Source organism: Ornithodoros turicata, chromosome 2 (genome assembly GCF_037126465.1).
Source record: "Ornithodoros turicata isolate Travis chromosome 2, ASM3712646v1, whole genome shotgun sequence".
Taxonomy (NCBI): Eukaryota; Metazoa; Arthropoda; class Arachnida; order Ixodida; family Argasidae; genus Ornithodoros; species Ornithodoros turicata.
The window spans coordinates 139,841,059-139,854,501 of NC_088202.1; the positions used below are offsets into that span (position 1 = coordinate 139,841,059).

General features: G+C 47.9%; 1 protein-coding gene across 1 annotated transcript in view; it reads right to left on the reverse strand.

Annotated features, from left to right (window-relative positions):
- Positions 1 to 257: 257 nt before the first annotated feature.
- Positions 258 to 13,443, reverse strand: part of LOC135386228 (uncharacterized) — a 28,150-nt gene continuing 14,964 nt past the window's right edge. Inside the window, exons 12-23 of the mRNA XM_064616041.1 lie at positions 12,443 to 12,537; positions 10,788 to 10,848; positions 10,438 to 10,716; positions 9,541 to 9,741; positions 8,002 to 8,180; positions 6,383 to 6,554; positions 5,806 to 5,931; positions 4,592 to 4,687; positions 4,357 to 4,536; positions 2,741 to 2,878; positions 2,473 to 2,670; positions 258 to 650 (exon numbers count right to left, since the gene is read on the reverse strand). Coding sequence (XP_064472111.1) covers positions 459 to 650; positions 2,473 to 2,670; positions 2,741 to 2,878; positions 4,357 to 4,536; positions 4,592 to 4,687; positions 5,806 to 5,931; positions 6,383 to 6,554; positions 8,002 to 8,180; positions 9,541 to 9,741; positions 10,438 to 10,716; positions 10,788 to 10,848; positions 12,443 to 12,537 — 1,917 coding nt within the window. The 3' untranslated portion in view covers positions 258 to 458. The remainder of the gene's footprint in view (positions 651 to 2,472; positions 2,671 to 2,740; positions 2,879 to 4,356; positions 4,537 to 4,591; positions 4,688 to 5,805; positions 5,932 to 6,382; positions 6,555 to 8,001; positions 8,181 to 9,540; positions 9,742 to 10,437; positions 10,717 to 10,787; positions 10,849 to 12,442; positions 12,538 to 13,443) is intronic.

Below are 13,443 nucleotides of genomic sequence, written 5' to 3' on the forward strand. Positions count from 1 at the left end.
GACACATCCAGCTGTTTACAGCTCCCTACCATCCCACGGGTAACGGAATAGCTGAGCGTTCTATCTGCGATGTCAAACAATTCATTCAGATACGTCCCGATTTTCCTGGCGCTGGAGGCAGCGCTTGGAAGCCGCCACACACAATCTCAATCGTTCCTACAACCAAGCTATTATGTGCACTCCCTAGCATGACCTGTCACCTGTTCACCATGCCGATCGGTACTTAGGCATCGATGACTATTCTCAACGAGACGAAATGCAGTTAATGTGGCATTTATATGTTATTTCTCCTGGCCCACGTCAGAGAGTCCTGTGTGAATCAATCATGCTAACAAAAGCGTGCCCCAAAGATATATATATATATATAGTATACTCGATAAAGGCTGCAACTTGTGTCTACACAGAGCAAGATAATATTCAGAAATTTCCGAAGTTATGCATATATGACATCGAAGGAGTCAGTTGTCGTCCTCCAAGAAGAGCTGTGGCTGTTCTTGAGGCCCAAACTCCCTATTGAGGTACTCCTGATATTGGCCTTCGTCGTCTTCGGCTCCCTCGCAAGGTTGCAGCCAGTCCACCTCTGTGGGCAGCCGGTATCGCTTGTCGGCTATGATCAGGAGGACTGGTCGGACGCGATGATGGTAGACACCCTGGAAATTGAACTGGCGTGAGTTGCGCGGAAGTGCTACATGCGTACTAAGATGGGAACGTTTTGTGAACTGTCATTCATAGAGGTGTGCGCAGATAAGATTGGCAGTAGGGTTCGGAGTTTCAAGCCGTTTTTACAATCGCGGGATTTCGGGAATTCTAAATACGGATCCCGGAATCCCAGGACGCGATCGGTTTTTCTTGTGCAACTATCCCCAGGATGACGAATAGGACTGTATCCCACGTACACCCATGCTATCACGAATTGCGATACTGTGCGCGTTTCCTGTCACCCCCACGGAACCTTCTATTAAAAAATACGCAAAAAAAAACAAAAAAGCACTCTCCTACAGAATATCTTGTGGATGCACCCCAGCATATTTACCGCGGTTAGCAGTGCACGAGAAGACAAGACGTTCAAGACTTGTACTTAGCCGGCAGCTAACATGAGTGACGTTTTTCGCATCTTCCGATGGAGTATTCTGGGGAATGTGTGGCGCATGTGTGAATACATGGAATGTGCTTTTTTTTGCTCTCCTTCCTTTTTATTGTTCCGCAGTAACAGTTGTTCTGAAGCAGTTTTCTGAAAAGTCAGCCTCCAATTTCTCTTCTCACTCTCAAATACACGTATTATTGTAGATCAAAAGAACAAAAAGAGGGATTCTGCAGAGCGATTTGTGTAGCCTTATGGATAGAGACACTGGCTGATGTCCTTGGAGTTTTAATGCCCTATTCAGTCTGTCGGTCTCTGTTCTCTGTGGGTGAGTCAGCGGCGAACGTCTTTGCCATGTGTCGTAGGCAACGAGGATGGTTCGGTTTCGGGTAGCATTTTTCGGGGAATGGACACTTGCACAGTCCCTTCCTTTTCATTCTACATGTCCGAACCAAAGTTTACGGAACACGCTAGCGGCGTACTTTTTCTTCAGTGCAGCAGAGGGCGCTAGCGTGTTCGTTCACTCGTACATAGGTGTCTACGAGTCCGACACCAATCGAATCCACTTTGTCAGCACACTGAAGCGAAACCGAAGCTATACCGCGGCGTGTCGCAACTAGCGCGCGCGTTCACCCACCTGAACGATCAACCGCTCGCTTACGCAACCCACGTTCGCGTGTTCCGTGAACTTTTGTCGAGACCCGTACTATCGAACATTGGCTGTCAAGGAAGTCAGAATTTACGGTCCCGAAATCCCGGGATTTCGCGACGTGGAATTACGACATGAAGAAAAACCAGAGACACGGAGAGAGAGAGAGAGAGAAAAAAAAGGGGGGGGATGACACCAACACTTGCTTCAACATTTTCTTGCTATCATATCTGCTCCAGCTAGTCCGCGTTCTCTCCATCCTATTGATCATACAATTATGCCGAAATCGCGAGTCTTCGCCGTGCCGGGTTCGGAAGCCTAATTGACAGTATCCGCGTCTGCACTCTGCCTAATTGTCTCCGCATCCGCGCGAATACTCAGTATATCCGCACATCGGGTATCATTGCATTCGTGAGAGAAATCTGCAGCGTGAGCAACGCTTTCACTTCTGCGCTAACGAACTGTTTAGCAACATCATGTCATCCGCAGCTGTCCAGTAATAGCAGCTAATTGGACAGGCCGTTTTGGACTCGTTAAGCACTCAATTATGGCCGCATCTAGCGAAAGGATGGCAAACATGTTACCTATGGACAGTGACGAGGATACCGCGCGGATAAAATACGAGCACAACCGCGCCCCTCCGCGTGCGCAGCTTGGGCTCGTGTTTCATTGTCGCGAGGACATACCCGCGCACACCTCCAGTTCACATCTAGTGAGAGGCTTAAATGAACTGCATACAAACCGGAAGGTTAAGCCTTCGCACCCAGTGAGGAATGTACATTGGCCCGGTTAGAAGCTCTTGCGTCTCGGTGTCAATAGCGACGCCTTGGATCAGCATCGTGTCGTAGATATCTGAAGTGAGCATGAATCTGGACGCATTTTCCAAGTTGGGCATCAGAAAAGTCTCTAGACGTCGCTTCAAGCGTCCTGGTGGCCACGTCTGCACAGAGAAGAACTTGCTCACCCATCACCATTGTACACCATATATCGACGACGTAAACGGAGCGCACCTGATATTTAGGATGAGTCTGGAGAATTAATAGCCCGACATTCCTGGCGATGTAGGCCCAGATCTCGTAAAGGAAGCTAGGTGGACGCGTGAATATTCTCATCCCTTCCATAATACGCTCCCTCGGTATTATGTAAGCCTGCAAAGCAAGAACAGCCGGTGAAGTACCATTGACTTTCGAGTGTAAGGAAAACTTCTCGGGCGAGCTGCAATTTTTGTGTGTGTGTTAGCGCCGCGGAACAACTATGGCTGTGAACGCCGTACAGACGTGGACATATTGAGATAAGACAAGGGGAAGTGTGAGACAGGACATATTGAGATAAGACAAGGGGAAGAACTGTGAGACAGGACATATTGAGATAAGACAAGGGGAAGAAGTGTGAGACAGGACATATTGAGATAAGACAAGGGGAAGAACTGTGAGACAGGACATATTGAGATAAGACAAGGGGAAGTGTGAGACAGGACATATTGAGATAAGACAAGGGGAAGAAGTGTGAGACAGGACATTTTGAGATAAGACAAGGGGAAGAAGTGCGAGACAGGACATATTGAGATAAGACAAGGGGAAGAAGTGTGAGACAGGACATATTGAGATAAGACAAGGGGAAGAAGTGTGAGACAGGACATATTGAGATAAGACAAGGGGAAGTGTGAGACAGGACATATTGAGATAAGACAAGGGGAAGAAGTGTGAGACAGGACATATTGAGATAAGACAAGGGGAAGAAGTGTGAGACAGGACATATTCAGATAAGACAAGGGGAAGAAGTGTGAGACAGGGTATTTAATATGCACCCTGGGCAAACTTCAGGGGGAATTGCGCCGACATCCGCCTGTAAAGTATGCCGGAAGGGAAAGCCATGAGAACCTGAGACAGCAAAGCCGGTGGTAGGATTCGAACCCACCACCTCGAAGTCTTCAGAATGACCTTGAGGCTGCCACCAATGTGCGATGGCTGTCTACGCTCGGCCATGCTGCTGGTACGCCCATTCTGATTCAATCATCCTGATCGGATCCTGGTCGGGTCAACGCTATTACAAAAGCCTACCTTTTCTAATGAAATATTGTCTGTTCGATCCAGCATTAGGACATACTATATGAAAGTCTGGATAGAGAAAAGCACGAAGGGATGCTGCAGCTCCGCAACTGCCGCTCATACATAGCTGGAACACAATGGAAACGGAACGAGACGGCTTAGTTTGAGCAGAGTTCTTCCAGCGCTCACCGACTGATCATTACATTACATACGATGGAAGTGCGCAAGAAAGAAGCAATCGACTCTACACTACGCACCGCTCTACACAGTTTTACACCACCTCTGCACAATGATAAGTCATCTTGGATATCCCGATTAATAAAGTGTATTATGTAAGTGAGCGGGCTCCAACTGCAAGGGCTGTCCATGTTGATTCACGCTAAAATGCACAGCTTACGCCGCCTTGTTCAATAAATAACGCGTCCGGATTCCAGGGTCCGCGCTCTGAGGATGGAACCCGTATAGTTTCCGAAACGTCGGTTTTATATTGTTTTTAACCTGTTAGAACTGCAAGTGTTGTATTTTAATGTGAATCTTGGTGTGAATAAACATGACAGTGAATGTGGTAACCGCCTTACATTGGTTTGAGTTTCGGCGATGATCCTCGTGATTGAATGCTCCTCGGTGACCAGTCCCAGTTCTCCGACGCAGGCTGGAGATGCCACAAAGTCGGCAAAATAACCCTCGTTGAAGTAAAAAAGGTGCGATGCAGAGTTAGGCAGGGCTCCGTCGCCGCTTTCTTCGTGTTGTCCTTCGATCTAAGACAGCGTTCGTCATCTACCTCGGCCGAAGGGACATGTGCCATCTGCTTACCTTTAAGATTCCAGAATACGTTAACAATATTGGGTTCTCTTCGCCACGCTCCACGATCACTTCGCCGGCATTGAAAGACACTGGTCGTATTTTTATCTGAAATAAATAAAGCAGCAGTTTTCTCCTTGTCAACTTTGAAGGGTGCAGACTCCCGTATTGTTCATCGGGTGTGAACAAGCAAGTATGATCGAATGTAGAACGACCCACTTATTTGCCCGTCCCGTTTGCTTCCGGACAGCAAAAAGAGTCTCTTCCTGCTTGGACGGTGACGTCTCAAAAAGGCGCGAGTCTTTGGTACACAAAAATCGTGGTCTGTCTGCAGTCGTGGTCAAAAATCGTGGTGTGTCTGTAGCCATGGCGCGGCGCGCATGCGCGATGAGTGGAGAGCGGATGAGAAAAGGAGATGGCGTGCAGTTGTGGTGGTCGACAGGTTCAGACGTCTCGGCGTGGGCGCGCCATGGGTTATGAAAGCTGTGCGGAGGGGCGGCGTCACCAAGCTGAATCTGAGGAAGCCCGAAAGATTGAGGATGCTGTCTTGCGTTAGCGTTGTGTAGGGTCGCGTGAAGGGTTCTGTAGAGTTTGCGAAGGGGAGTTCCCAAAGTGATTTCAAGGTTTAATGCCAACGCATCTCCATCGGATCCACTGATGGATCGACCTATGATTTTGTTTTCATGCGTTGGGTGGAGTTTTACAGGTCTTCTGAAGAGAGCGGTAATCCTATTTCTATATTTATTTTAGATTTGTAGAAAATATAGGTCTCTGGGATTGCTGGGACAATCCCAGAAATGCAATGACACAGAAAGAAAAAAAAATAGAGGATATGCACGTGGCACAGAATGGCGCGAATGGCACTCGTGGCGAGAATGTGAACATGCAAGCCAACAGTTAAGTAGTTTCATTGTAGTTCCTGAAGTACTATTTTCTCACTCAGTGGTGGCGAAGTGGTGGTGAAGCAAAACAGTGCACAGAAAATACACTTGTGTCACAATAGAGTGCATTATACACACAACATGCGGAGAATATGTTCACCAAAATTGCATTCAGGATCATGGAGTTGAGTTTTGTCTGCTAGGATTACTAGCGCTGTTACGGTTGTCTCATTTTGTCTCGACGGTCAGGGATTGTGACTTTCGCAGTATACTTCACAGCACTAGTCTCATCTTGCCCCGTCTTACCGCAAAACATTCACATGACATGCAGAACATGTTTCTTACCGCCAAGAACTGCCGTATGATGTCCGACTTGATCCAAGGAATGACCCTTAGCATTGCGATGGGCGTATAGCTGGTGGGCAAGCTGCATGGTTCTCCAATTATACGCACGTGTTGGTACTGGACTTCCTGCGGAAGTAATCGAATACCTATGGCACGATGTATCATTCCTTGTCCAGACACACCACAAGAGCAGTCGAGCTAGAACACGTAACTACAGTGCACGAGGCGGATACAGTCCATGGGTGGATTCAGATTTTCTTTGGTCCACCAATCCAGCGGTTTGCTTGTCGTAGCTCGCAGCGGTGGAGGCAAGAGGGGGAGAGCTAACGTTCAACCCGATGGGTTGGAACGGGGCCATAGAAGGTTTGAGGGAGGTGAATTCCTTCTATTATGGTTATGTCTTTCATGTAGTTAGCATTGTACAACCGGGTTCAGCTGTCCGATCTCGCTTTACATTTCGTCGTGGTCGCAACTGTGTGTTGCATTTCACAATACCAATGCTGAACTACTGTAAAGCTAATTTAGTTTCGGCCGTGACTGTAACGAAGCAAAAGGCCTGCAACAAAGAGAAGGTTACCAGTCGTAGCTGCTTGTTGTCTTCGGCATCCAGCAGTCCATCCATCCGCATATCCGCCAGTCGGCGGCTCAGGTCTCCCAGGATGGTAGTGCTCGCCAGGCGACTTCGGAATGCCACCATGATGCCCGGGAAGCGAGAATGGATATCGGCAAGCTTTCGCAATACCGTCAGCCTGAGCGAACGGGCATACGAAAAATTCAACGATCCAGCGAAACTTCCACGATTTCTGCGAAGCTACTACCGCGAAGCAACTCTGGTTATGAGTGGCGTACAGATGTGGGCAGATGGAGAGAGGACGGCAGGAAGGAGTGGGAGGGGGGATAGGTTTTCAATTTTCATGACAGGAATCAAATGCGCGCAAGCCTATACACTGAGCAGTATAAACCGCCTAATAATTACGCTTAATACAGCCTAGTACACGTAGCATATTAGCGTCAGCCAAAATAGTACGTTAACTCACAAAATCTACGCAAACTCAAAAACTGCGAAAGTTACTGTTAAATAACGTTTTTTTTTGGGGGGGGGGAATATTTTTGAACTTCAGTGCTACATATCATATCTTAAATACATGCGGTAGTAACTTGTACTTATCTCTTAAGTGCCACCTAAGAAACTCATTTTCATAATTTTTGTTGTCGGGAACAGGGACCTTGAGAAAACATTGATTTCGCCGGTTTTGCTTCATATACTTTACAACATACATGTGGAGAGATACATCCCACGTAGTCAAGGGTACCGGCATGTGATATCTGGGGTCATGGCTAGGCGGCATGTAAAATACGCTCCCCGACGATATCTCATTCTGTCCCACACACATCTGAAGAGCATTCGTTGGATACGTCATCCCTTATCTCTTCCTCTCCGCTTTGGTGTTCGTATCTTGAAAGCAACGAGCTACTTTTTCGAGTACTTAGTATCCTCCTCAAATGCTTTTCAGGGTTGAGTACTTAGTGCTCTACTCAGTTAAGTAGTACTTTCGAGCAGTACCTTGCTCAAGACGTGCGCTAGCCTAGCCTGCCGCACTAAGCACGAACTAGAATTTCAATTGCAATTCATACAACTCTCATGCACTATCTTCCTACCGACCGACAAATTTCCTCCTCTCGTCGCAGTACCAATAACTGCAATGCCTAGCCAATCTGTCAGCTACTTGGCTGCGCATGAGTCCTGATACGATGGCGCTATCTCGATTTAGGAACATACATCCAGATACCGGATTGCAGTCCGCCATGTAAATCAGCATTATTATTGCGACTTAATTTATTGGTGTCTGTTAAATCTTCACTTGCAAGATGCCTAATAGTGCGATACCCAACGAAGATTTGTTGCATAACGTGCGCTTTTAATAAAAATCACCGTAAGTTGTAAATTCCGGACTTGAAAGTGCAGCTGCGAAGAATGCGACTGTACATATTCTCGGGAACCATTTTGATGAATAACTAGAAGAACAGGCGGTACCGTTCTAACCCCATTCGGCTACCGCTCGCGGTAGCAGTTTGTGGTTCGCATATACATTTATTGGAAGTACTGGCACGTCGGAATGCAATCGTTTCCATGCCGATATCACACACACCATTTACAATGACGACATAAGCCTCCTAAATATACTAACGAGATACCTGTTAACTGTCGCATGACTGCGGATGTCCATGGCCAGGTCAGCGGAGTCGACGTACTTCCAGACGTACCTCTGCACCTCCTCTTCTCCCGTCACAATGGCATGGCCAGCTTCATATGCAGAATAGATGACGGCGTCTAGATAGCGGTGGATCAGAGAGGACGTCCACAAGCCTACCAGCTGCGTGCAAGAAGTCTTTTAAGGCCTCGCACATCCATTCGCACACATTGGTTAGTCACGTTGCGGTTTGCAACGTACCGAACGTACCGAACTGTGGTTACCGAACGTACCGAACTGTGGTTACTTCTAGAACCTGGCTTCTCTATCGACCTCACAATACGACAAAATTGAGCTCACCTATGAGCTAGCACTAAACGTGCTGCTCCCTTTCCTGGACAACGTCCTACTGCGGTCCTCGCGCTGAGGTCGACCATTATATTTTCCGGAAATGATCTCAACCAATGGGGGTCGCAGTGGTTACCAAACTGTCAAGCCCGAATCCCATAACAAGCGACACGCGGCAGATACATGCGAGAAGCGACAAAATCGACGTCACTGCCCCCACACGAGCGTCAAAAAAGCTTTGTCGCGGCTGAATATTTCTGCGCCTACTCCCAGTAGATATTTGTAGCATGTCGCTGAGTTCGTTGCCTGTTGTTTGACAAAACCAGCTAGATTTGGCGGCGTGAAACAAGAACTGAACGCGTGGGCAAGGGAAAGGGAGGAAAGGGCAACCAACAAAAGTAACAGACGAAGAAGTGGGCGGGGCGTTGGGAACTTCAACCGCAGCGCCACTGCGTTACGGCGAATATTACATAGCACCTTTATTACAAGTTCTCCTCGTTTTGACGAATGAAATACTATTTTTGGTATATTTATGGCAATTTACAACATAGCTAGAATAAAATAAGCATTCCTTCTAAAAAAAAATCATTTCTCGGCGACGAAATGTCGCCAATGTCGCTGCTCAAATGGACCAAGAAGTCGCGCCATGACCAGACGCGACAGCGACAAATTCTGCAGCGCGTCGCGTGTCGTTTGTTATGGGGTCCGCGCTTCACCCTGCGACACATCGGAGCTATACAAGACAACGCGTCACTAGCCTCCTCCCCTACTCCCCCATTTCGCGATGCCACAAGTTTTTCCGGTTTCAGCGCATGAATAGCAATACACAAAATCGGCGCCGAAATTTAATTTTGAGAGTTTATATCGTCAGATGTAGTCAGCCGGGCCGACAGAAAAATAAACGCGTGGCAGGAGGGATGACTGTTTCTATTCACCAAAGTGAGCTTGCTTTGTAGACCTTGTTGTCCGCTACCACGACATTTTTTGGGACGCAGAATTGTGGGCAGAGCATGGTCTATAGAAATCTTATATAGTTTCTGAGCAGATTCGACTCAAACCAGTCCTGTGTCTTGTCCCGCGTTGTACGTATGTTTGTCCCGTTGTCTTCACGACGAACTCGGGGATATGTTGCCTACGTTAGGTTTGCACGATCTCGCTGCCTTTATGCTCTACGGTACGTGCCCTGACGACGTACCTCGATGTACTTGACGGCGTGTGCTAGTCGCACGGCGATCACGAGAATAAAGACGACGCAAAGCCACACATGAATACCATCTTCCTTGATCACCCACAGCACGCATTGTCCCGCGAACACGCAGGCGCACGTGGCGAGGATAAGCAGGTCCAACCTGTTGTAGTAGTCCAGGTTCACCAGCTTCTGTCCGTAAGCCGAAACCTGCATTGTAGGCACGTTTCAAATACTACTGTTAGAGTTTAAGGGCTCGGGTGGCATGACACTTGTAGTCTGGTATAGCAACGCGCGTACAAGGGCTGTCTCATTCACCGCATTTGGCATGTAGCTGGTATAAGAAGGTATTTCTGAACTATTCGAAATCGCATCTTAGACTTGGATCGTCATGTCGTCAAAAACATGTTAGACGTTGCGAACGCGTAATTGGCGAGCCTTTTACGTTACATACTGACGGGATTCACAGACAAGGACGCGTCCCAGAAATAAAGCTTGCACTCACTTATAAATTCCAATGAAAGCATGAGAAATAGTGAAAGGATGGATTGCAAACACCGGTGTGAACCATTGCAAGCATGTGAAGCGTATCATTCTCTAGAACTATTTCATTTTTTTTTTCTTTTACAAATCAATCAATTAACCGTATGTCGTTGGGGTAAGTTAGCTTAGTCAACACGAGATCGTTTTACGGGCTCGTTGTGCTGCTTGTGCTGGAAGCGCTTGTGTGCAAATGTCTGGCTCGGAAATTTGTGAAACTGAGCACTGCACTAGTCACTAGGACTGCTAGTTTCCCATCCTCTGCACTGTCCTCGCGAAGGCAAGGTTCGTATCACGTATATTTACGTAACTTCTAGTGGTTCGTGACGTCCACTTAGCACACAGGTAAGGTTTCGTAACACTCACCATGAGGGCAACCTCGATGAAGAACATAATGAGGTAGACGGCTTCAATGCCAAGCAGAAATAACAGACTGACTTCGTGGTAAAGGACAACAGCATTGAGGAATCCGAGCAAGACGGATACAAATGCGAGCGTCGTGTTGGTGATGACCATCTCGTAGTATTCGTGCTCGAACAAGTCCATTAGCTTTTCGCTTATTGGCTTGGCAATACGTTCCGTCAGAGAAGCGCTGTCGTCGCTCACAGATTTATCCTCGTTTGTTGGTACCGCGATACGCTCTTTCTGCAAGAAAAGGATTAAGTCTGTTTCGCGTAGTGACGCTCTGTTGATAGACTTTCTGGGAGCATACTTACTATCCACAACACCCACTTGGGAATATCAACCAGAGAAGCGATGATGTCCATGTCCAGGTATCTGAATGGGAAACGACCACTGTTTACCGCGTGCCCTTTGTGAAGCAGCAACTTTTGGTGTCGACAACATTAGGTCGACAATGTTAGGCGAACGGGCGCTCTCTGCCTGTTCGTAGAACGGTTGGGCGTGATATTTAGCCGCACGCCATTCGGGCACGTAAAGCGCATGAGCCGGCCCCTAATCTGTCCAGTCTACTTCTCTCCTGGCAGTGGACACTGCCGTGGACACTGCCTTGCCGGACACGTGTGCCAAATTGCGAGGGTGGTCCATAATTTATTGAGGAACAATTGCGGATTCGGGTCTCCGACGTCTCCGACGGAACCAAAGTCACGTATGGCCATCAATGTCCTTCTTGAGATTGCGGAATGTGTGGATGTCTTCGATCGGGCTGCACTTTGTGAACTAGTGCAAACACTGCATGTTCCCGCATTCGATTCAACGAAGGTGCTGCCTTTGCACTACAATCAAAATGCCACGGGTGTGCAGCACGAGTTCACGAAAATGCTGCACGTCCTCCGACGCCCGCGCGTCGTGAAGGATGCTACGTGAATAGCGTATAGCTGTGGTTATTTGAGATGGCTCACATCCGATCTGACGCGTAATGACAACCAGTTTTGCTAAGATAGGCCTGTGTTTTCTCCCGAAGTCAATAATACGACAACATTCGCTCATAAAGTTGCGATGTATATTGCAGATGTCTGCGATAAACGAACTTAGTTTACTCGTTTGCCATTGCACTTTTTGACCAATCGAAAACAGCTGATACGACGTCAGGTGAATATGGCCGTTGATGAGGACAGTTAAATTACAGCACTGTACTTAAATGGACGACCACCGGTGGTTGAAGCATACGTTACGCATGCGAGCGGGCTTTGCCTGTTGCAGCACTGCACTTTTTCGAGCGGTTCATGTATTGTTCCGATGGGGGCTTCAAATGTGCCACCAAGATATCACAATGTTTCGTTGTTCCGCTAATGTTGTACCCTGTTTGCACCCTGTTTGTACCCTGTTTGCTGTTTACACTAATGTGTACCCCCCCCCCCCCCAACAAAGGGGGTTAATAGATTTGGCCATCACAGCAGTCAAAGGCTTATAACTAGTGGTCGCCAGTCCAGCTCATTCTCCAACTTTGCCTGCTGCGAACTTTCGCGTCCATACCTACACTTACACCCTACTGTGCTTTCATGCGACGGTGGATGTCAATGGGTTATCTTTGCTCATAAAGAAACGTATGGTTGACTACTGCACTTTGGCGCAAACGCCACTTCCAAACGGCTGTGACTTCGTGTAAAACGCTGGGACTTCCAAAACAACACATACTAGAGGACCTGGCGTATTAGCTGCAGCAAAAATATTGATACGATACAAACTGCGCAGAGCAGTACTATATTATTAAATAAACACTAGCCATTATTGAATATCCCGCGTAAAACGCAACTTTTCTTGTACAGTCATCAGCTAGAATGGACTCGGCAAAGATGAAATTTCACGGGTGTTACAACAACAAAAGTAACAACCTCGTATTCACTTCGTATGGCTTTAATAAGCATTTGTGTCTTCATTGTGAATGCATAAAATACCGTAACGTACTCACATTTTCTTGTCGTATGGATACTGCAACGCTGCTACCAGAGCCATCAACGTCTTCTTTTGGATCGATCCCTCCCGATGTTGCCGGGCGAAGCTCACCTTGTGTAATAGAAAAGGATGGATGCAAGCCAACCATACATACCACACCCTCACGACATACCATAACCTGACAGCCTAACTTAACCGGACACCCTGGCGTAGGTGGCGAAACGACCGAGTAGTAACCCGGAGTATTAAACCCACTATGGCTTCCTTTCCCCGGTTTGTGGAGGATCTTTTCGCACTTCAGGACATCGAAAGAGGCAGTGAGCAGCCGTCTTAAAGGGACTATGAAATTTCCCGAACCCCCATACTTTTTTTCGATGGAAACTGTTCTTCCCGCAGAGAAACTAATATGCCACAAATTTTTCCGGACGAAATCGCTCCACTCTGCCAGGAGCGCGCGCTGGAAATGTCTCTTCCGCGTTCCTCCTCTCCCGCGCATATTTCCCTGCCGATGGTGTAACTGTACGGACCGCTCTTCGGTTCCCCGTTACGTCACCGGTGTTGCACAATGGGAAGTAATGCCGCGAGCTCGCGCTGTGGCTGCCGCCACTGCCAAAATCTGCCGATCGCGCGAAAGCTGCTGTCATGGAGATTTCCACTCCCGATGAACGCATACGCGGGATCCTACGGCGCATGCTCCTGGCGGGATTCCTCGGCTCGGCAACACGTCACGATGACGTGTTGCTGAGCCAGCCGTGGTCGCGTCAAGTTAACCGTTGTGTCTCCGCTCGGCAGCTCGTCACGGCGCGGCGCCAGCTGTCCTCCCTTCGCCGCTCCGTTTAAATTCGCTCCCGAGAAATCCGCTCGCGCGACGAAAGTAAAATTTCGGTTCTAGACTCAGAAAAATGTCTTCTTTCGAACGAAACGAAGAAAAAAATCGTTTCATAGTCCCTTTCAGGTTAAGCCCACATGAAGCGATTTTCGAGGGCGATCGTCGTTCCTTCGTTCTTCCTTTTTCCT